The 24,058-nt window shown below is 49.1% G+C and overlaps 1 protein-coding gene across 5 annotated transcripts; it reads left to right on the top strand.

Annotated features, from left to right (window-relative positions):
- Positions 1–119: 119 nt before the first annotated feature.
- Positions 120–22,885, top strand: NECAP2 (NECAP endocytosis associated 2). 5 transcript variants are annotated; one of them, XM_058444128.1, is made up of 8 exons: positions 120–326; positions 6,180–6,280; positions 10,446–10,550; positions 10,636–10,717; positions 11,652–11,760; positions 14,675–14,852; positions 18,613–18,706; positions 21,658–22,885. In XM_058444128.1, the coding sequence occupies exons 2-8, from the start codon at positions 6,247–6,249 to the stop codon at positions 21,704–21,706; spliced, it is 651 nt and encodes a 216-aa protein (XP_058300111.1). In that variant the 5' UTR covers positions 120–326; positions 6,180–6,246; the 3' UTR covers positions 21,707–22,885. The 5 variants fall into 5 exon arrangements, with proteins under 5 accessions (XP_058300111.1, XP_058300110.1, XP_032614937.1 ...); XM_058444127.1 differs by lacking the exon at positions 120–326 and adding an exon at positions 611–812; XM_032759046.2 differs by lacking the exon at positions 120–326 and adding an exon at positions 3,263–3,420.
- The last annotated feature ends 1,173 nt before the right edge of the window (positions 22,886–24,058 follow it).

The following is a 24,058-nucleotide window of genomic DNA, read 5'->3' on the forward strand; positions in this document are numbered from 1 at the left end:
GAGAGTGTCATTTCCCCCAGCTTGTCACTGGTTCAGGTGCCCCCATTACACAATGAAGATAACAATCGTTGCCTTGCCAACCTCACAGTGATTATTGTGCCAGGGTACTCTCTCCCAGAAAGCCTTCCCTGACTGTCCCCAGACTGTGTGGAGTTTCTTTTCTTTGCTCCCACAGCCCCCTGTAAATTTGCTTCATTATAATACCTTTCATTCTGCGTTGCCAATGACTGCTTTTCTCTCTGTCTCCTCCAGTCTGTGAGCTCCAGGATGGTAGGAGCTGGATTGGCCGCATCTCAGTGACCCCAGTACTCAGCACCTGGCATAGGGTATGTGCTCGATGCCTGTCTTTGTTAGACTGAACAGAACTGAAAGTGCTCTGAATGGCCGGGTGCGGTGGCTCACACCTGTAATCCCAGCACTTTGGGAGGCTGAGGCGGGTGGATCACTTGAGGTCAGGAGTTCTAGACCAGCCTGGCCAACATGGTGAAACCCCGTCTCTACTAAAAATACAAAAATTAGCCAGGCATGGTGGCGCATGCCTGTAATCCCAGCTACCTGGGAGGCTGAGGCACAAGAATCGCTTGAACCTGGGAGGCAGAAGTTGCAGTGAGCCGAGATCATGCCATTGCCTTCCAGCCTGGGTGATAGAGTGAGACTTAGTCCCCCCCCAAAAAAATTGGAAAATAAGGCCAGGTATGGTGGCTCATGCCTGTAATCCTAGCACTTTGGAAGGCTGAGGCAGGAGGATCTCTTGAAGACAGGAATTCAAGACCAGCCTGGGCAACACAGCAAGACCGCCGTCTCTACAAAAAGTAAGAAAATTAGCAGGATAGGGTGGTGTGTGCCTTTAGGCTCAGCTACTCAAAAGGTTGAGGCAGGAGGATCCCTTGAGCCTGGGAGTTTGAGGCTGCAGTGAGCGATGATTGCACCATTGCACTCCGGTGTGGGGTGACAGAGAGAGAGAGAAAGAGAGAGACCCTGTCTCAAAAAAAAAAAAAAAAAAAGGAAAAGAAAAATAACCAATATTTGCAAAAATGTGAAGAAATTGAAACCCTTGTGAATGTAAATGGTGCTGCTGCTGTGGAAGACAGTTTGGAGGCTCCTCAAAAAGCTGAACAAGGCTGGACATGGTGGTTCACACCTGTAGTCCCAGCTACTTGTGAGGCTGAGTTGGGAGGATCACTTGAGCCTGGGAGGTTGAGGCTGCAGTGAGCCGTGATCATGCCAAGGCACTCCAGCCTGGGCAACAGAGTGAGATGCTGTTTCAAACAAAACAAAACCACTAAACATAGCATTATTGTATAACTCAGCAGTTTCACTCCTATGTATACACTCAAGAAAATGGAAAACAGGACTTGAACAAGTGTTTGAACACCAATGCTCGTAGTAGCCCAATTCCCAGTACCAAAAGGTGATAACATCCCAATTGTTGACAGATGAATGGATAAACAAAATATGGTATATACATGCAATGGAATATTATCCCTCCATTAAAAGGAATGAAATTCTGATCCATGCTACATGAATGAACCTTGAAAACTCGATGCTAAGTGAAATAAGAGACACAAAAGCCCAATATTGTATGATTCCACTTATAAGAGGTATCTAGAAAAGGCAAATTCATAGAGACAGAAAGTGGAACAGAGGCTACTAAGGGATGGAGCAGAAGGAAATGGGAAGTTATTGCTAATGGGTGTGGAGTTTCTGTTTGGGATGATGAAAAGTTCTGGAAAGCATGGTATAGTTGCACAATATTGTGAATGTACTTAATTTCACAGCACTGCACACTTAAAATGGTAAATTTTATGTTATGTATATTTTACAATACAAATGTAAGTGGTTAGATCAATCCTATAATAAAGAGCTTATAAAAAACGAGTAGAAATGGCTGGGTGCAGTGGCTCACGCCTGTAATCCCAGCACTTGGGAGGCCGAAGTCGGCAGATCATTTGAGGTCAGGAGTTCAAGATCAGCTTGGCCAATCTGGTGAAACCCCTGTCTCTACCAAAAAAATACAAAAACTAGCCAGGCGTGGTGGTGGGCGCCTGTAATCCCAGCTACTCGGGAGGCTGAGGCAGAAGAATTGCTTGAACCCGGGAGGTGGAGGTTGCAGTGAACTGAGATTGCACCACTGCACTCCAGCCTGGGCGACAGAGTGAGACTTTGTCTCAAAAAAAAAAAAAAAAGAGTAAAAAGGAGAAGGAGAGTGAGAGAGAAAAGGAAAGAAGGGGTGGGGAAAGTTTGGGGTATTCAGTGAGTCAGAGATTTGGGATCAGCTGCACCCCACATAGGGGCTGGCACATTGCAGGCACTCAACTAGCAGAATGAATGAGAGAATGGTAGGGAAGGAGGGATTTTGAGAATTTGGCTAGGGTAGACATTGTATCTCCTAGAATATTCCGGGAGAAATAGAAGTTAAGACTGGGATTCTTCTTTTTTTTTTTTTGAGACAGAGTCCCACTCTGTCACCCAAGTTGAGGTGCAGTGGCACAATTTCAGCTCACCGCAACATCCACATCCCGGGTTCAAGCGATTCTAGTGTCTCAGCCTCCCAAGTAGCTAAGACTACAGACACACGCCACCGAGCCCGGCTAATTTTTGTATTTTTAGTAGAGACGGGGGTTTCACCATGTTGGCCAGGCTGGTCTCGAACTCCTGACCTCAGGTGATCCGCCCGCCTCAGCCTCCCAAAGTGCTGGGATTACAGGCGTGAGCTACCAAGCCTGGCCTGGAATTCTTCTTAAATTACTTGTGTTACTAAACTTTACTTCTTTGAATACAACTCGTTGTTGAGGTTTGGCCACACGGCGCCCTGAGCACATAAGTGGGTTCCCCTAGGGGAAACATGGAGGGTGGTAGGGTAATGGCATCTACTTAGTCTGGTGGGTCAGGTGCCAGCTGAGCCTAATAGTCAGGAAAGGTAAGGATATTCAGGCAGAGGAGGCGCCGAGGCAAAGGCTGGAAGACAGAGATGCTGCAGGGTGGGTTACAGCTTTGCCTCTCGGCCAAATGGGCCCCAGGCCTAAGAACTGAAGCGATGGGGATGATCCACACCCAGACGACGGGTTACGGAGGGGTTCGTCCATGGCGGGCGCAGGGCGCTTTCTCTGCCGTCCGAGGGTGTCTGGAGGGAGGGGAAAAGCCTCCGGAGGTCGCCCGCCACGTGTCTTGAGCCGGGTTTCCAGCAGAGGGCGCACAAACGAGGCGGTGCTGAGGCCCGCGAGCTGCCGCTCTAGCCGAAACCTGGTCACAGAGTCGCGCCGCTTCCGTCCGTCCGACAGAGGAACGGTGGAAGGAGCCGGAAGTCTGGTGGGCTCCAGGCGTCGCGATGGAGGAGAGCGGGTACGAGTCGGTGCTCTGTGTCAAGCCTGACGTCCACGTCTACCGCATCCCTCCCCGGGCTACCAACCGTGGCTACAGGTGACTCCCCGCCGCCAGACCAGGCTAGCTCCAATTTAACCCTTTCTCCGCCACGCGGACACACCCACTGCGGGAACCGAGGACAGCCCTGGCCAGTTTTGGGGCGATTGGGAGCTAATGCTGCTGCTTCTTCCAGTTCCAGGCCCGAGCAGGGAGGCGGACCTAGAGTTTCGCCCGTCTCAGTACGACGCACGGGACTCCTGGCGGCGGGAAGGGCGTTAAACCGTATCTAGCGCTTAGGGACCCCGGTGGGCTGCCGGGTACCCTAAACTTGGTCGGGGATGGTGATGTCACAGACACTTCTCTTTTAGCGCTAACCGGTGGCCTTGAAGGGATCCTTGAAAAGCCTTAAGCGGGGAGGTGCCCTATCACAGACGGAAATCCCCGAGAGGAGGGGAGGGAGCCCAGAGCCTGCTGAAAGGACCGGTCCCGGGGAGCTTTAAGCTGACGGTCGAAGCCCGGGGACCCCTTCCTACCCAGATCCCTTCGCACGAATTTCACCCTTGATCACAGCCTGGAGCACTTGGGAGGACCCCATCTATATTTCTCTGATCTCTACCTGAGACGAATAAACACACACGCTTGTAAACATACAGAGTATCTCTGCAAGGGAACACAGGAAACTGCCATAGGGGAGGGGAACTGCCCTTGGAAGGAGACTTCCTTTCCCTTTAGTGCTGTTTGCGTTTTACTACCCTTTGTATGCGTTATCTATCAAAACGACGAAAAATATTAAAAGAAAAAAAGATACACTTCATACAGACAAGCTGGCCTATGGCTATTTTGTGCCACTGAGTGGTGGTGTTGAGTGCTTGTATTTGCGGGGGCCTGGGTGGCTCTTAAAGGCGATGGTTGTCCAAGTTTTTGAAATACAGGATTGGCCTGCACCCCAAGAATGATGGAGCATCCACATATCCTCTTGTTACTTTCCATAGCTGATCTTATGGGTGAAAAGATGTTGTTAGTGAACATTACATTCATGACGTATTTTAAAATAGTATAAAAACAAAAACAGTTACCAAAATACATTTGTTTTCTGTCATCAAACTGTAGTTGGACCATCAAACCACCGATGGTCGTCTAGCCCCATCCCCTGTTGGGTCTTTTTTTTTTTTTTTTTGAGACAGTTTCCCTCTCGTTGTCCGGTCTAGAGTGCAATGGTGCGATCTCGGCTCACTGCAACCTCCACCTCCCAGATTCAAGCGATTCTCCTGCCTCAGCCTCCCGAGTAGCTGGGATTACAGTCATACACCACCACACCCGACTAATTTTGTGTTTTTAGTAGAGACGAGGTTTCTCATGTTGGTGAGGCTTGTCTCGAACTCCCGACCTCAGGTGATCCACTCGCCTCGGCCTCCCAAAGTGCTGGGATTACAGGCATGAACCACCACGCCCGGCCCCCTATTGGGTCTTTAGTAGGATGGATTTGGTTCCTCTTGGTGCCCCAGAGAGTGAGGTTATGAATTGTCAGGGCTGGCTGGTTTAGCTTAGAGGAAACTACCAGTGCCTGCATTTAAGTCTTGGAGCTCTCCTTAGCCTGAATCTCAGGCCTGGTAAGAGGAACAGGAACTGGGTCTGCTGATTTGTGAATTGAGAATCTGCATTTGTGCAGCCCTCAAGACAGCCGCGGCCAGGGTTCTTGAGAACTGGCATGGGGACTTCTAAGAAAAGCCTCCTGGAAACACCTGCTGTTCTTGCTATTTGGGGATTTAACTGACCTTTCCTCAGAACTAAAATGTGAAGTTAATGCTTTAAAAGAGTCAAAACAGCTGGCTGTGGTGGCTCATGCCTGTCATCCCAACACTTTGGGAAGCCTAGGTGGAAGGATCCCTTGAGCCCAAGACTTCAGGACCAGCCTGGGCAACATAGTGAGACCCTATCTCTATACTTTTATTTTTAATTGGCCTGGTGTGTTGGTACACACCCGTAGTCCCAGCTACTCAGGAGGCTGAGGTGGGAGGATCTCTTGAGCTCAGGAGGTTGAGGCTTCAGTGAGCTTTGGTTGCGCCACTGCACTTCAGCCTGGGTGACAGAGTGAGACCCCGTCTCGAACAAATTAGAGCCAAAAGAGGCATTGCTGTAGGTTCATGGTTTCCTGGGTTTCTTCCTAAGCACCCATTCACTTTTCTCACATGTACTGTTGTTCTCCTTTTCTCTTCTGGTGGTTGCTCCGTGCTGTCTTTTTCTTTCAAGATAGTCTCACTGGTCTCAAATGGTTGCCCTGACCACTGCAGTCAAGCAGTGTCAGAAACAGAATCAGGCCCCTGCAGCTGCTGCTTCTATAGAAAGGAAACTGGAAGTCCTACGTGGAGGAGGACACTGTGGTCTAGAGAGGGGGTCACCAAGTGACAACCCACTGTGTTTTTTTATGGTTCACACCTAAGAATAGTTTTTACATTTTTTATATGGTTTGGAAATTTTTTAAAGGAGAATATTTCATACTGGAAACATTATATGAATTTCAGATTTCAGTGTCTACACTTTGATTGAAATACAGCTGTGCTCAGTAGAAAATGCTCAGTTAAGATACCTAAAGCATCACCACGTGCATGTTCTATACTGCTTTTACCCTACAGCAGCAGAGCTGCCTTGTTGTGACAGGCTGTGTGGCCTGCAGAGCCAAAGATACTTACTGTCTGACTCTTCACAGAAAATGTTTGCCAACTGTTGGGCTAGAATAAGCAGCCCTTTCCATTCCCAGCATTGGGGTCACACAGCAGGAGCCTCTGGCAGAGGTTCAGTGGTGTTTGTCCCCTTAGGGCCGCGGAGTGGCAGCTGGACCAGCCATCGTGGAGTGGCCGGCTGAGGATCACTGCAAAGGGGCAGATGGCCTACATCAAGCTGGAGGACAGGACGTCAGGTAACCGCAAGGGAGGCTGCACCGAGCTGAGGGGCCGCATTCCCACTTTATGAAGGGAGAGGTGGCCTGGTCTGGCCAGGCTGCTCAGGGGTCATGGGAACCTGTCCTGAAAAATCAGAGACGTGTGTGTACCTTTAAGCTGTACCATTCCCCCACCTTAGTTGTAGAAAGTACTGTCTCCAGGTGTAAAAACGAGTATTTTATGTCAAACACCAGTTCCTTTTAGGAGTCCTCAGGAAAATGTGGAGGCCAAGGAGAGGAGACCACAGCTTGGTCCTGGTAGGAAGTAGGAAGCCCTGGAAGTGGCCTTGAAGACAGGCGGGTGAGGATGCACAGCCCTCTGCTGCTGGGCTCTGCTTCCTACTGAGGAATTGTTTATCAATGCAGCGGTAACTCCCAGAGCTGACCACACCCATTAACCGAAGAAGCTGGAAACTGTCCTACTCAGCTCTTTCTGTAGTGAGAGGACAAGCCAAGCTGGGTTGTGTTGGGGTCAGCTGGCAGAGATCGTCTTGGGGGAAACTTCACAAGTCCTGGGCCACCTGTGCCTCTGGGTGAGCTGTGGAGGGCAGTGCACCTGGAATCCCCTAGCCGAGACCCCGAGTGGGGTCGGACACAGTGTCTGCTCAGTCAGGTGCCACAATATTCGGTCACTTATTTTTTCTATGTAGAGATTTTCCTTTGTAGAGCAGAAGAGAAAGTGCAAAAGTTTAGAGACAGAACTGGCTGCCTCTTCTCAGAACTATGTTCTGCCTGAGCTGCTGGATGTGGGGTGAGCCACATGACCTCTGGGGCCTTGGCCTCCTTGTTGAAATGGGGATCGTTTTAGTTCCTCCTTCATAAGATTGTTGGAGAATAGGAAGTGAGCAGATATTTCTCTAATGCTTTATGGACTGCGAGGCAACCCAAAGCATTGGTGTGTTCTTCGGGAACTTGGGTACTGGCGGCAGAGGAGTTTGAAGAGGCAGCTGCCATGGCCAGACCAGAGACTTTTAGCTGGAGAATTGTGGGACACCCCAGATAGTGTCATAAGAGAATGGTAACACCTCTTGTTCTCTGGGGAATTTGGTAACTGCGACTTTATTAAAAAAAAAAAAAATCATTTTTTTTAGACAGAGTCTTGCTGTGTCACCCAGGCTGAGAGTGCAGTGGCACGATCTCGGCTCACCGCAGCCTCTGCCTCACGGGTTCAAGCAATTCTCTGCCTCAGCCTCCCGAGTAGCTGGGATTACAGGCGCCCACCACCACACCCAGCTAATTTTTTTTGTATTTTTAGTAGAGATGGGGTTTCACCATATTGGCCAGGCTGTTCTTGAACTCCTGACCTCGTGATCCGCCCGCCTCGGCCTCCCAAAGTGTTGGGGTTGCAGGTGTGAGCCACTGTGCCCCAGCCAGCTGTGACTTTAACATGACTCCCTAATGTAACAGCCACTGCCTAGGGCTGAGCCTCGCCTGTGGGACCCACCCCAAGGTGCTCTTAGCTCAAGGTCATGCTTGGGTCATGTTAGTCTCTTACTTTCCCATGAGGTAATGAGCATATCACTCTAGGCCAGGCTTTCTCAGCTTCAGCACTGTTGACACCTGGGGCCAGATGAGTCTTTGTTTTAGAGAGCTGTGGAGCCTAGTGAGGACATTTCACAGCATTCTTGGCCTCTGTCTAGCAGATGCCAGTAGCACCTCCCAAGCTGTGACAATCAAAATTATCTCTAGACATTGCCAGATGTCTCCTGGGGACAGGGGAGCAAAATCACCCCTGATTGAGAACTACTGCTGTAGGCTGAAGGCATCTTGGTGAGGTTGGAACACAAGGCAGATAAATTGACAAGAAACCACAGACTCTAGGGCTGTTGGTTTTGAATCAGTTCAGCCTTAATTACAAAATTACCTCTTGCCTGGGTGTGCTAGCTCATGCCTGTAATCCCAGCACTTTAGGAGGCCAAGACAGGTGGATCGCTTGAGCTCAGGAATTCCAGAGCAGCCTGGGTAATATGACAAAACCCTGTCTCTAATAAAAATACAAAAATTAGCGAGGCGTGGTGGTGCACACCTGTGATCCCAGCTACTTGGGAGGCTGAGGCACAAGAATCACTTGAACCAAGGAGGCAGAGATTGCAGTGAGCCGAGATTGCGCCATTGCACTCCAGCCTGGGTGACAGAGCAAGACGGTCTCAAAAAGAAAACAAAAAGAAAAAAAAAAAAGTCCGGGCACGGTGGCTCACTGCCTGTAATCCCAGCACTTTGGGAGGCCAATGCGGGCAGATCACCTGAGGTCAGGAGTTCGAGACTAGCCTGACCAACACGGAGAAACCTCGCCTCTACTAAAAATACAAAATTAGCCGGGCGTGGTGGTGCATGCCTGTAAACCCAGCTATTCAGGAGGTTGAGGCAGGAGAATCGCTTGAACCTGGGAGGTGGAGGTTGCAGTGAGCCGAGATCCTGCCGTTGCACTCCAGCCTGGGCAACAAGAGTGAAACTCCGTCTTGGAAAAAAAAAAACAAACCCAAAAAACAAAGTTATCTCTAAACCACAGGATTCAGTAGAAGATATTTGGTTAAATACTTAAAGCACCAGTCAGGTGTGGTGACTCACGCTTATAATCCCAGGGCTTTGGGAGGCCAAGGTGGGAGGATCGCTTGAGACCAGGAGTTAGAGACCAGCCTGGGCAACATATCAAGACCCTATCTCTAACAAAAGAAATTGAGTGGGCATGGTGGCATGTGCCTGTATTCCCAACTATGTGAGAGGCTGAAGCCAGAAGATTACTTGAGCCCAGGAGTTCGAGGCTGCAGTGAGCTATGATGCACTGCACACTGCACTTCAATCTGAGCAACAGAGTATGACCCTGTTTTTCTTTTTCTTTTTTTTTTTTTCTTGTTACCTTGGCTGGAGTGCAGTGGCACAGTCTCAGCTCACTGCAGCCTCCAACTCCTGGGGTCAGGGATCCTCCTGCCTCAGCCTCCCAGGGAGCTGGAACTGAATGTGCATGCCACCATGCCTGGCTTATTTTTATATTTTTTGTAGAGACCAGGTTTCACCATCTTGCTCGTGCTAGTCTCAGATTCCTGGGCTGGGCTGGGCTGGATGCAGTGGCTCACACCTGTAATCCCAGCACTTTGGGAGGCCGAGGCAGGCAGATCACCTGAGGTCAGGAGTTCAAGACCAGCCTGGCCAACATGGTGAAACACTGTCTCTACTAAAAATACAAAAATTAGCTGGGCGTGGTGGTGCATGCCTGTAATCCCAGCTACTTGGGAGGCTGAGGCAGGAGAATCACTTGAACCTGGGAGGCGGAGGTTGCAGTGAGCCAAGATCGTGCCATTGCACTCCAGCCTGGGCAACAGAGGGAGACTCTATCTCAGGGGGAAAAAAAAAAAAGGTATAAATCAAATTCCTGGGCTCAAGCAATGCACCCCACCTCAGCCTCCCAAAGTGCTGGGACCACACCCACTCCATGACCCTGTTTCTAAAAAACAAAAAATACTAAAAGCAACAACAGACGTCAGCACATGCAAAAAACTGATGCCAGTCATAAATGCTCGTGGAAATTTTATGTTGTGCCGCACCTGTCGAGTGCTGTAGTTGACAAGGTGATGTGTTTCACAAGGGCTCCTTTTAAAGCTAGTCATGCTTGCCCTGTCTCAGATTGAATTAAATCAGCTTGCTTCAGATTCCCTATGGGTGTGAAAACTTCTCCCTTCCTTCCTCGGGGCTCATTGGCTCCTCTTATAGTCCTGCCTCAGGTGCTAGGCCTCTTCAGCAGGTGTGATTACCTAGACCAGGGCTCACCTGTTCTAGGACACGCGGTTCAGGTAATATAAGTGGGTAAAGCAGATGGAATGGATGGGCTAGCAGCTCCAGCTTATTCTCAGGTGGGCTTGGAGGCTCAGCATGAATAGAGCTTAATTTTAAGAAAAGCCAGGCGGACTACTAAACTGTGAGCTAGATTTGACCTGTAAGCTCTCTCTGACTTAAGCCTTTCTTTGGTTATATTTTCTGTGTCTTCCCTTTAGCAAGAATGGATTTGATTTGAATCCCACAGTAAGGTTTGCCAATCTGTCTCAGCTGGCTAGAAATGCCTTGTGGGCTAAAGGCCCAGTAGTGTGGTAGAAACACTTGGCTGGAAAGGGGCTCAGGGCTCAGCGCTCGGCCTAAACTGTGCTTTCAGGGGAGCTCTTTGCTCAGGCCCCGGTGGATCAGTTTCCTGGCACAGCTGTGGAGAGTGTGACAGATTCCAGCAGGTACTTCGTGATCCGCATTGAAGATGGAAACGGTAGGCATGGGTCCTGATGCTTCCTCCTCTGGGAAAGGTTTTTTCTGCCTTTGGAAGGTGGGATTGATCATGTGTTGTCCCCCAGGGCGACGGGCGTTTATTGGAATTGGCTTCGGGGACCGAGGTGATGCCTTTGACTTCAATGTTGCATTGCAGGACCATTTCAAGTGAGTGGTTCTGGGAGACACATGCTCATGCCCCTCCCTTCTTTCCCTGGACAGAATGATTTCCCAGGTTAGGATACGCAAGTATTTGTGCGTGATTTGTCTGGCAGCAGAGACTCAGGAGAACCCAGGGCAAGCCACCTCTCTGCTCTGCCAATGTTCATCTCTGCTCTAAAGCCTTCTCTTTTACCCGAGGCCCATCTCTACCATCCCAGCCTTCGGACCTGCCACCTGTCTTCCCTTACCAGTCCCCTGAGCAGCAAGAGTCCTCATCAGGCTCCTGTGGCCTTTCTGGGCCTGCTCCTCCATGTAATCAATGGTGCTTGGATTCCCAGGGCACCCAGCAGATGCCCTGATGTCCTTTTCTGAAGCTCAGAGACAGGGCAGGAAGTCCTTCTCCATCTGCAGGGCTCGAACTCAGGCTGCCAGTGAGTGGGCTGTGTCCGGCCACTCATGTGGGCGCCTCTGGCTCTTCCCTTACCGGTGCTGCTGGGTGGTGTGCTATGGAGGGTGGGGGACCTTTGTGTTGCCCTGTACTTCTGGGTATCTGTCTTGTCCCCCCCGTCTACCTTCTGAGTGTTTGAGGGTGTGTAGAGACCGCATCTTATGCTGTAGAGGGAAGGGCAGTGCTCACGTGTCCTACAGACAGTGTTAGGACCCTCTACGTAAGTGATCTTGCCGAACTCATAGCCATCTTGAAGACCTATAGAATTGTGGGCATATTTTGCTGATGAGGAAACCAATGTGCATGCAGCTACTTAAGTGTCAGAGCAGGATTTGAATTCAGGCCTCACTTCCAAGCCTGCACTCTTTCTACCACCCCGTCTCACTACGAGGCTCAGCCTGGACTGATGGCAGGCAGTAGTGAAGTGAGCCAGTGATTGCAGGGCAGCTGGTCTCTTCCTTCCTCACCTTTTTCCTCATGTTCTCTCCCCAGGTGGGTGAAACAGCAGTGTGAATTTGCAAAACAAGCCCAGAACCCAGACCAAGGCCCTAAATTGGACCTGGGCTTCAAGGAGGGCCAGACCATCAAGCTCAACATCGCAGTGAGTTCTACCCTTGCTTGGCTGTGGTGGCTGTGGTCACGTGATACTTGTGGCCACACAGCCCAGAGCCCATCGCTCTTCTTACGGTTCAGCTCTTTCAGTTCAGCAGATGTTTAGTGAGCATCTGCCTTGTGCCAGGTCCTGCACCAGGGGTGAACGAGAGACCTCTCGTCTCGTGGAGCTCAGAGTTGAGCTGAGACAGGCAGGTAAAAATGTGATTACAATATGGCAGGAAAGGTTCCATGACTAAGGGATGCCCTGGGTGCCATGGGCTCCTAGAGGAAGGGTGTGCAGCCCATAGTCGTGGGAACCAAGGAAGGCTTCCTGGAAGAAGGGACCTGTAGGCAAGGGAAGAGTGATCAAAGAGTGGTTCACACAGAGGAACAGCAGGTGCAAAGCCTCTGAACTGAGAAGGAGCATCAGTCATTTGCTGCCAGAGGTGGTGTTTCTGTCCTAGCTATTAGAGTGCATCAGGAGGGACCTGTGTGCTCATCCCAGGCTGTGTCTTGAATAAGGAAGATTTGGGAGAGTTCTGGCAGGAAGGCGTTGAGGTGGGCGCTGGGAGTCCTGGGCAGCTTCTGCTGATGGTGTTGTCCTGGCTCCTATGTCTTCGTTCTGAACTGCTCTGCCTCTGGCTTCCCCCCGTCAGCTCCTGTTCATAGGAACAGGTTGGGCTGGGCTGGGCTGGGCTGGGCTGGGTTGCCTAAAGTTGGCTTTTATTTTTTTATTTTTTTTATTTTTTATTTATTTTTTTTTTTTTGAGACAGAGTCTTGCTCTGTGTCCCAGCTGGAGTGCAGTGGCATGATCTCAGCTCACTGCAACATCCGCCTCCTGGGTTCAAGCAATTCTCTGCCTCAGCCTCCGAGTAGCTGGGATTACAGGCGCCCGCCACCACGCCCAGCTAATTTTTTTGTATTTTTTAGTAGAGACAGGGTTTCACCATCTTGGCCAGGCTGGTCTTGAACTCCTGACCTTGTGATCCACCCGCCTCGGCCTCCCAAAGTGCTGGGATTACAGGCGTGAGCCACCGTGCCCGGCCTAAAGTTGGCTTTTACCTGGCTGCAAGGGTGGAGAGGGGAGATGAGGTCAGAGTCATGATTGCGGGGACCCAAGGACCAAGTGGATTGGTTTTTGTTTTTGCTAGGAATACTGTGTTGAGATGGATGTGTTTTTTGAAGAAGCTTTGTAACTCTAAAATAATGCTTTTCCTCTTTACTTACCATCTCTTTCTCCTCTTTTCTGCTTCGTGCTGGTGATGATTTGGGATCCTTGAAGTTGGCCAGCTGGCCCTTATGAGAGAAGTGCAAGTCCAATCCAGTGGACTGGTTGGGATGTGATTCTTTCTCTTGTTTGGAGGAAACTAACATTTAATGAGCATCAGCTGTGGGCCAGGTAGTGTTTTTAGGCATTTCTCATGTGAATTAAACATCCTCTTCCTTTCCTCCATGAGATGAGGAAATGGAGGCTTAGGGAGGGTTGGGGACTTGCCCAGGGTCACAGAGCTAGAAATAACTGGCACAGCTGTGCTCACACTGAGGTCTTTTGACTTCAGGGCTGGACTTATTATTTTATTAAGCTGCTGCTTTCCTTACAAGTAGGGAACACATTATCTTCATCTGTGTAACTTGTGCTGGTTTCTGGCTCATGCTTGGTGCTCAATTTTTTTTTAAGCATTTTCTTGAAGTATAATATGCATGTAAAACAGTGTACAAATCATAAATGCAGAACTCAGTGAAATTTTAAAAATCTATAGGCTGGGAGTGGTGGCTCATGCCTGTAATCCCAGCACTTTGGGAGGCCGAGGCGGGCGGATCACCTGAGGTTGGGAGTCCAAGACCAGCCTGACCAACATGGACAAACCCCGTCTCTACTAAAAATACAAAATTAGCCGGGCATGGTGGCCCATGGCTGTAATCCCAGCTACTCGGGAGGCTGAGGCAGGAGAATTGCTTTTACCTGGGAGGCGGAGGTTGCAGTGAGCCGAGATCGAGCCATTGTACTCCAGCCTGGGCAACAAGAGCGAAACTCTGGCTCAAAAAACAAAACAAAAAACCCAATTTATAAACTTGCACCTTGCTCAAGATGCAAAAGATTGTCAGCACTCTGGAAACACCTCTCCTGGCCCCTCCCAGTAACTACCCTGAGTAACCCCATCCTGACTTCACATACCCTAGGTTTTGTTTGTTCTTAACTTTCATTAATTGAATCATACACCTAATCCTGTTTTGGAATGATTTCTTTCTTTTACTCAACGTAATTTTTGTGAGAGTCATCCACGGTGTTGCGTGTAGTTTGTTCATTCTCGTTGTGGCATGTACCATTGTGAGAATTCACCCAATTTATTTATGTTTTACTGATGATGGACATTTGGGTAGTTTCCATTTTGGGGCGATTACAAATAGTGCTGCTGTAGATGTTTGAGTTCATGTCTTTTGGTGCATATGTGTATGATTTCTGTTGGTTTATATCTAGGAGTGGAATTGCGGAGTCATAAGTTTAAGTTCCTATGTTGAGCTTTATAGATCCTTTCAAATAATTTTTCAAAGTAGTTTTACCAGTTTACACTTCAACCAGCAGCGCATGAATAGTTACTTCATATCATAGTCAATACTTGAGAATCTACATTTTAGCCATTCTGGTGAGTGTGTAATGGTATATTATTATAGCTTTGATCTGCATTTCCCTGATGAATGAAGTGGGGGTGCTGGGTTTTAAAATGGACCTTATTTGTGATAGATTCAGAATGATGATGCACTAAGTATAGCGCATAGCAATGGAGGTGCTAGGTAGGACCATCTTTTGGTTACACAGATGTTGGGGGTCTGGGGTCACCTTGGCCCTCCTTGTGGGGTTTTCTGGTAGCATTGGGACTCCAGCAGAACAGGCTGATTTGCATTCCTCTTCCCTCTTTAGAACATGAAGAAGAAGGAAGGAGCAGCTGGGAATCCCCGAGCCCGGCCTGCCAGCACAGGAGGGCTGAGCCTGCTTCCCCCTCCCCCAGGGGGGAAAACCTCCACCCTGATCCCTCCCCCTGGGGAGCAGTTGGCTGTAGGGGGATCCCTCGTCCAGCCAGCAGTTGCTCCCAGTTCAGGTTAGTGCTCAGGGGGTGACTGCTGGATCAGTACCTGTGGGCTCCTCTTCTCACTGGCAGCCGGGCGCCATGGTTTCCCCCCCCATTACACACATGGATTCGTCATGTAGTACCTGTCCGTGTCAAAGAAGAAGGCGGGCACCCAAAGCTGCTTCTGCACATGCTGGGTAGGGGCTCCTCCTACTTGGGCCTTTAGGGCGTCTGCCCTCCCCTGAGAGGCCGGGGCTGCGACTTGTTACTGTGAAATCACGAACATGTTGGTTCCTGGTTCCCAGTGTCTGCCTAGTGGGTACTGAGTGAGTGGGTAATGGAGACACAGTCTCTGCTCACGTGTAGTGAGAGAGATGAGTCACAGCACAGAGACCAAATGTGTAGGGCCTAGACTCACCATCAGCTGGTGTGATCTGGGGAGGTTTCATGAAAGAGGTGACATTGATCTGGACCTTGAAGGAAGGAGATAGAGGTTGGCATTCCAGGCAGAGAGAAGAACATGAATGAGGCCCAGACTTTTAGACACCTGGTGTATTTAGGGAGATGGGTACAGCATAATATGTGCCCAAGGTGAGTGGTGGGAAATGAGATTTCGTTTGGAATGAGCACCTCGGGTGTGGGAAGCTGAGAGCATTTGCCCCGGCAGCTTGTGCTGAGGAACCCTTAGGAGACTCCGGGATTCCAGAAGCGAGTGTCTAGTGTCAGCCTCTGTACCACGCTGGGGTGTCAGCCCTTTGCCTCTACCTCCTCACCCTGCCCAGCCCAGCTTGATGATCCTGGCCTTTCTCGGGCTGGGCGATTGTCACCAGCCTGCCTTCTGCACACAGCTCTCCCCAGCTTGCAGGCAGGAAGCCTTCTTGCTTTCCTGATTCCTAAGCCTCCCCAACATCGGCTGCCCTATCTAGAGGTGAAGCTTCAGACTTCAGCCTTGTGGGGAATACTCCAACCTGGAGAGTGGCAGGAGGGGCAGTCAGAGAGCCCCTGCCCGATACCAGGAACTGTTCTTTAAGCGTTATTTCTCAGAGTGGGGTCATAGGACCATTTGCCTTGGCATCGCTGGGGGATGGGGGCAGGAATCTGCATTCTTATGTCTTTTTTTTTTTTTTGAGATGGAGTTTTTCTGGTCTTGTTGCCTAGGCTGGAGTGCAATGGCATGATCTCGGCTCACCACAACCTCTGCCTCCTGGGTTCAAGCGATTCTCTTGCCTCAGCCTCCCAAGTAGCTGGGATTACAGGCATGCGCCTCCACACCCAGCTAATTTTGTAATTTTAGTAGAGACGGGGTTTCTCCATGTTGGTCAGGCTGGTCTTGAACTCCCGACCTCAGGTGATCCACCCACCTCAGCCTCCCAAAGTGCTAGGATTACAGGTGTGAGCCACTGCACCCGGCCTTTAGGTCTATTTTTGTTTGTGTGTTGACTAAAGTCTGAGAGCTACTACCTTAGGCCTTCCCTTGGTTGCTGATGGATATTTATTTATTTAAGGTGGAGTCTTGCTCTGTCACCCAGGCTGGAGAGCAGTGGCATGTTCTCAGCTCACTGCAACCTCTGCCTCCTGGGTTCAAGCGATTCTTCTTCTTCAGCCTCCCGAGTAGCTGAGATCACAGGCACGCACCACTACGCCCAGCTAAGTTTTGTATTTTTAGTAGAGACAGGGTTTCACTGTGTTGGCCAGGATGGTCTCGATCTCCTGACCTTGTGATCTGCCCACCTCAGCCTCCCAAAGTGCTGGGATTACAGGCGTGAGCCACCGTGCCTGGCCTTGCTGATGCATTTTTAACAGCATTTTAATTTTAATATGGCACGCTTGCTGTGTGCCAGGTAGAGTTCTAGGCACCGGTAGGTATAGCATCCAGTTTCAGCTCTCAAGGGCTTGTGTTCTGGTGTCTGAGACAGGCAGTTAGCATGTCTACAAGCAAAATGGTATCAGATAATAAGTCATGAATATCAACATTTATGAAGAACTTACTAGATGAACAATATGGTTGAGTTCAAAGTTCAGCTTACCAGCTTTGTGATCTTTATTTTTATTTTTTATTTTTGAGACGGAGTTTTTTTACTCTTGTTGCCCAGGCTGGAGTGCGATGGAGCAATCTCAGCTTACCACAACCTCTGCTTTCTGGGTTCAAGTGATTCTCCTGCCTCAGCCTCCCGAGTAGCTAGGATTACAGGCATGCGCCACCTTTCCTGGCTAATTTTGTAGTTTTAGCAGAGACCAGGTTTCTCCTTGTTGGTCAGGCTGGTCTTGAACTCCCGACCTCAGGTGATCCTCCCGCCTTGGCCTCCCAAAGTGCTGGGATTACAGGCATGAGCCACTGCGCCTGGCCTACTTATTTATTTTTAAGATGGAGTCTCACTCTGTCGCCCAGGCTGGAGTGCAGTGGCATGATCTCAGCTTACCACAACCTCCGCCTCCTGGGTTCAAGCAATTCTCCTGCCTCAGCCTCCCAAGTAGCTGGCATTACAGGCGTGCACCACCATGCCTGGCTAATTTTTGTATTTTTAGTAGAGACGGAGGTTTCGCCATGTTGGCCAGGCTGGTCTCGAACTCCTGATCTCAGGTGATCCACCCGCTTCGGCCACCCAAAGTGCTGGGATTACAGGCTGAGCCAGTGTGCCCAGCCCAGTTTTGTGATCTTTAGAAAATCACTTCTCCATGCCTCATTTTTCTCATCTGTAGGATAGGGGAAGTAATGATACTTAAAATACAGGTTTCTTGTAAGGATCAAATAAGCTGATCTATGTATAGCACTTAGAACAATTTTTGGAACATTCTAAGTGCTCACTGAGTGTTAGCTCTCATTTTATTAATATTATTGCCACTATATGCTGGACCTGTTCTAAGCATTCCGTGGATATTTAATCCTCACACCAGTCCTATGGAGTAGTTCCTGTTATTTTCAGCATTTTAGAGGTAGGAGAATGGAAACTGAAATGACCTACACAGTCACGTGGCTCGTCCTGATCTGTCTTTCCCTAGGGCCTGGGGTTAGGTTCACAGAAGATAAAGTGCCTTGAGCACTTGGTGAACTGTAAAACTCTAAACCACTGAGGGCCCTAGTTTTATCTGTTCTCCTGGCCCAGAGCAGATTAGAAATAGCAAATTAGTGCGAAGGCGGAGGGTCGCAAACACAGGCCCTTCAGAAGGGCGGTTGGTAGCACTGGGGGAGGTGCCTGAAAAGCACAAAAGCAGGCACTGCAGCCCCATGGTGTTGCCCACCTTGGTGGAGAGATAGGATTGAGCTTCTGTGTGAGCTCTTCGGAATGCTCTTCCTGACCCCTAACCAGTTTGGGGCCTGGGACTTGGCACGTGGCTGGCACATAGTGTTCTCAGCCAGTTGATCCAGACATGGTAGTGCAGGCTTGATACGAAGATGATCTTGCGGTTTTGGTGGACATTCTCTGTTCAAGAAGCCGAGACGGGTTATAGTAAATTTTAAATAGATTTCAAATAAATGGTTGATAACAAAGTCAGCTTCAGGTATGCGTGATAGATGACGTGAGACTAACCACCCACCCCACGGGCACCCCTCCTTCCACCTTGTATGCACCTTTCTGCGTTTTCTTCAGAGCCCTCAAGGGCTGGTGAGAAGATGCTGGAAGTGTGGCAACTCAGTGGTGTTTTGTTGCCCAAAAGCATGTCTGGTGTGGCTTTCCCAGCTACCTGGTGTCATGAGACTGATCACTGAGTCTTCACGATTTGGTCGTGGAAACAACCAGAAAGAGAGGTCTCTGACTCCCCTGTTCCTTTTTCTCTTCCTACGGGTCAGACTCGGGAACATCAATAGGAGGTGCTCCTGTACCCTGGCCACAGCCCAATCCTGCCACCGCTGACATCTGGGGAGACTTTACCAAATCTACAGGGTAAGGAGGGCCATGTTCTGGGGGTGGAGGTGGGGGGCTGGAGCCAGGGCCGTTGCTCTACAAACCTGGTATTGTTCCCCATGCCTGCCTTCTGATGTTAGGATTAGGAGTAACAGTTTTAATTTGGATGTTTTCTTTTCTTTTTTTTTTTTGTTGCCCAGGCTGGAGTGCAGTGGCATGATCTTGGCTCACTGCAACCTCTGCCTCCCAGGTTCAAGCTATTCTCCTGCCTCAGCCTCCTGAGTAGCTGGGATTACAGGCACCTGCCACCATGCCCGGCTAATTTTTTGTATTTTTAGTAGAGACGGGGTTTCACCATGTTGGTCAGGGTTGTCTCGAACTCCTGACCTCAGGGAGTCCACCTGCCTCAGCCTCCCAAAGTACTGGGATTCCAGGCATGAGCCACCGCGCCTGGCCTGATTTGGATGTTTTCAAGCCAGCCAGAGGACAGAGCCCCAGCGTGCCTGCTTTGGGTGGCACACTTCTTTCCACGGAGGTTTTGCTGCTTTCCACTGTTATGTAGCCTGGGGCAACGCTTTGCAAATGTGGGCCTTTAAACCGCCTTCCCAAGTGCTTTGGCTTGTCCCCGGTACCTCCTTCTTCTATACCCCATCCCCTACCCCCAGCTTCCCCAAAATAGTGGACTGAGAGTTTAGACGCATGCTTCAGCCTCAGCCCATCCTCATAGAACACCTGAGGCAAGGTGGCTTATCTTCTCTGACTCCATAAGATCTCAACACTTTACTTGGGGCCAGGGTGAAAAGATACTAAATTCCTACTGCACTATTATTTACATGGACAGATTCTAGGACAGGGGTCAGCACACATTTTCTTTTTCTTTTCTTGTTTTGAGACAGGGTCTCTCTCTGTCACCCAGGCTGGAGTGCAGTGGCACTGTCATGACTTACTGCAACCAAATTTTCCCATGTAGCTGGCTCTACAGGTGCACATCACCATGCCAGCTATTTTTTGTATTTTTTCATAGATACGGGGTTTTGCCATGTTGTGCAGGCTGGTCTTGAACTCCTGGGCTCAAGCGATCTGCCTGCCTCGGCCTCCCAGGGTGCTGGGATTATAGGCACGAGCCAGTGTGCCCAGCCACATTTTCTGTAAAGGACTAGATAGCAAATAGTTTAGACTATTCAGGCCGTGTGGTCTTCGTTCTAGCTACTCGGTTCTGTTCTTGTTGCACAAAAGCAGCCACAGATAATATGTAAACGAATCAGCATGGCTGTGTGCCAGTAAAATTTTATTTACAAAAATAGAGGCATGGGCCGGGCACGATGGTTCATGCCTGTAGTCCCAGCACTTTGGGATTCCCAGGCGGGTGGATCACCTGAGGTCAGGAGTTCAAGACCAGCCTGGCCAACATGGTCAAACCCCATCTCTACTAAATATACAAAAATTAGTTGGGCGTGGTGGGGCGGCGCCTGTAATCCCAGCTACTTGGGAGGCTGAGGCACGAGAATTGCTTGAACCCTGGAGATTGCAGTGAGCTGAGATCATGCCACTGTAGTCCAGCCTGGGCGACAAGAGCAAGACTCCATCTCAAAAAACAAATATAAAACAAACAAAAAAACAGAGGCATGAAATGAGGACTGTAACCCTTTTCCTGTTTGCCCTGAGAAAACTTGCCAGTGGCACTTCAGACTGCAGCGTTGACCCTGAGATAACTTTGCCACAAAATGTATTGCTTTTATATTATTTTTGCATCACTCTACTATATCAGCTTTGGAACAAAAGACATCATTCTATTTATAGCATTCTGTTTTTAATAGTGGTATTTCCATTTACAAAAGATAGTAATTCTGGTTTTTTTTGTTTTTTGTTTTTTTTTTTTTTGAGACAAGGTTTCACTTTGGTTGCCTAGGCTGGAGTGCAGTGGCGTGATGTCGGCTCACTGCATCGTTGACCTTCCAGGCTCAGGTGATTATCCCTCAGCCTCCTGAGTAGCTGGGACTACAGGCAATTGCCATCACACCCGGCTAATTTTTTGTATTTTTAGTAGAGGTGGGGTTTTGCTATGTTGCCCAGGCTGGTCTGGAACTCCTGGAATCCAGCAGTCTGCCTACCTCAGCCTCCCAGAGTGCTGGGATCACAGGCATGAACTACCATGCCCGGCCCAAAATACAGTAATTATTGATTACTGAAAAAGTCAAATCCTAGAAAATGCAGCATTTTTACATGTGATGTTAACATCATCCTTGAACAGTTTTTAGCCTAAGATTCATTTGAGGGTCTGATTTTTCCAAAATAGACAGTTCTGATTCTTCAGATGATTCTGAAATAACTCCAAGAACGGTTTTTATATTTTATTTTCACATTGAAAATCAGTCAGATTTGCTTCAGCCTCAAAGAGCGTGTTTATGTAAAATTAAATGAGGGCTGGCAGTGAGCTGCCCTCTTTTTTTCTAGATGGGAAAGGGGTTAAGACTCTTCGGCCAGGCATGTTGGCTCACGCCTGTAATCCCAGCATTTTGGGAGGCCAAAGCAGGCAGATCACTTGAGGCCAGGAGTTCGAGACCAGTCTGGGCAACATGGCAAAATCCTGTCTCTACTAAAAGAAATACAAAAATTAACCAGTCATGTAGTTCCAGCTACTAGGGAGGCTGAGGTAGCCTCGCTTGAGCTCAAGAGGTTGAGGCTGCAGTTAGCCTTGAGTGTGCCACTGCATTCCAGCCTGGGCGACAGACCCTGTCCCAAAAAAAAAAAAAAAAAAAAAGAAACAAAACCACAAACAAAAAACTTTGATAAATACAGTTACATTAACTATTTTAAAAAAAACATCAAGGGCCAGATTTGGTCTCTGTGCCAAAGTTCGCTGACTGCTGCTCTAGAACATTTAGGAACTGGCTTCTTAGAGCTTTTTCTGTCCAGAGAGAAACCAACTTTTATCTGCTTTGTATTTTCAAAGATCTGAACTCCCCCACCCTTCCCTGTCTTCTCTACAGATCAACTTCCAGCCAGACCCAGCCAGGCACAGGCTGGGTCCAGTTCTGACCTGAGCACAGTTTTTCCTCATATGACTTCTGGGAAGGCGCTCCCTTGTCTGGGCCAAAGGAAGGAGGACGAAGCCCTCCTCAGCTGGCCGGTGTTTGGAGCATGAATCTCTCCTCTCCTCCTTGTCTGGCTTTGTTGACAAACTGGGTATGTTTGGCAGTAAATTGGCACCGTGTCACACTGTTTCCTGGGATTCAAGTATGCAACCAGAACACAGGAGAAGAAAAGCTCCAGGATCCCTGTCCCCATCTGTCCTCTTGACATGAGAGACTCTGAGACTTCTTCCATCGCAATGACCCGTATTAAACACAAGCCCCCAAAGCAAAAGAATAGGTTGAGTTTGCTGCCTGGATTCAGATCAGCCCTTCCCAGGGTCTACAGGTGTCACATGATCACAGTTCAGCAGGAGGCTTTCCGTACCTACACTGGCTGTAGCCACTTCAGTTCATCTGCCCTCTAGAGGAGGGGTTTCTTCCTGATTTTTAGCAGGTTTAGAGGCTGCAGCTTGAGCTACAATCAGGAGGGAAACTGGAAGGATTAGCAGCTTTTAAAAATGTTTAAATATTTTGCTTTGCTAATGTGCTGATCAGCACTAACTCATCTTTGCGAAAGGAACTGCTCCCTCAGCGTGCCCCAGCAGGGGCCTCTGAAGGGTTTCCTCACTGTGGGCAGCTGCCCTGAGCTTCAGGCAGCAGTGTTCATCTCTGGCCAGTTGTCTGGTTTCCACGTATTCTAGGCCAGGTAGGCAACACAGAGCCAAGGTGGGTGCTGGAAGCCAGACGGAACAGTGTTGGGACAGGAAGGTGGAAGCTGTTGTCATGGAGCTGTGGGAGTTGGCACTCTGCTCAAGGCCCTCTCGGCTCACTGGTTCACAGTGCAGCTCCTGGCAGACTTAGGTTTTCTCTTTGGTGGTTTCTAAAGTGCCTTATCTGCAAACAACTTCTTTTCTCCTTCAGGAACTGTGAATGGCTAGAAGGAGCTCAGTAAACTAGAAGTCCAGGGTTGCTTGGTTTACTGGTTTATAAGAAATCTGAAAGCACCATTCAAATTCCTTTTATTAACTCACCTCTCAGTTGAAAGATTTCTTCTTTGAAAGGTCAAGACCGTGAACTGACAAAAGTGTTGGCCTTTTTGCGGGACCAGATTTTTAAGATAAAATAAATATTTTTACTTCTGTCATTGTATGTGAAAGATTGTGTTTCTGGCCGCGTGGCTGCTAAACTCTTCAAGGTGCGATAGCTAGACTCACGGCCACGTCTCTCACCACTGACCAAGTGTCCAGATTGAAAGTTCAGGGCTGGGGTGTGAGGCTGGCCAAAGTGAGGAAATGCAACCCTGTTGTCTAAGGCAATCGGTACCTTCTCTCCTGTGTTCTCTAGGGTAGTACGGTCTTTTCATCATCCTTTGGTTGATGTGAAAGTAGTTGCTTGAATCACTTTGTGTGGGGCTTAATTCTCTTGTGGAGTCTCATGATACAGCCGTTCTAGAGAGCCTGGCCCCTTGCTGTCTGTCTTCCACCAAACCTACCCGCAGAGCATCTCCCTAAGTAGTAAAGGGGTGCAGATACCCAGAGGGCAAAAGTAAAATTAAGAGGCTGGGCGCAGTGGCTCACACCTGTAATCCCAGCACTTCGAGAGGCCAAGAAGGGAGGATCATTTGAGGCTGGGGGTTTGGGACCAGCCTGGGCAACATAGTAAGACCCATTTCTTTCCTTTCCTTTTTTTTTTTTTTGAGACAGTCTTAGTCTGTTGCCCTGGCTGGAGTGCAGTGGAGCAATCTTGGTCACTGCAACCTCCGCCTCCCAGGTCAAAGTGATTCTCCTACCTCCTTTCCAGTAGCTGAGATTACAGGCACCTGCTACCACACCTGGCTAATTTTTGTATTTTTTTCAGTAGAGGGGGTTTCACCATGCTGGCCAGGCTGGTCTCGAACTCCTGACCTCAAGTGATCTGCCCGCCTTGGCCTCCCAAAGTGCTGGGATTATAGGCGTGAGCCACGGCACCTGGCTGTTAGACCCCATTTCTTTAAAAAAAAAAAAAAAAAAGCTGGGTGTGGTGGTGGTGCGTGCTTGGAATCCTAACTACTTGCGAGGCTGAGGTGGGAGAATTGCATGAGCCCAGGAGTTTGAGGCTGCAGTGAGCTATGATCATGGTCTCGCACTCCAGTCTGGGCAGCACATGAGACCCTAGAGAATTCTCTAAAAGAATTAAAAATGGAAAAAAGCCACAACACTTCTTTTGCCTGAGGATTCTGTAAGAAGCAGTTTTTATTGTTATGGAAATAGCCACTCTGATTAAGAGACGGTAGAGAGGAGAAAGAAAATGAAAATTGAAGATTCTCTTGCCCATTGAA

This window comes from Hylobates moloch, unplaced genomic scaffold, assembly GCF_009828535.3.
Source record: "Hylobates moloch isolate HMO894 unplaced genomic scaffold, HMol_V3 SCAFFOLD_9, whole genome shotgun sequence".
NCBI lineage: Eukaryota > Metazoa > Chordata > Mammalia > Primates > Hylobatidae > Hylobates > Hylobates moloch.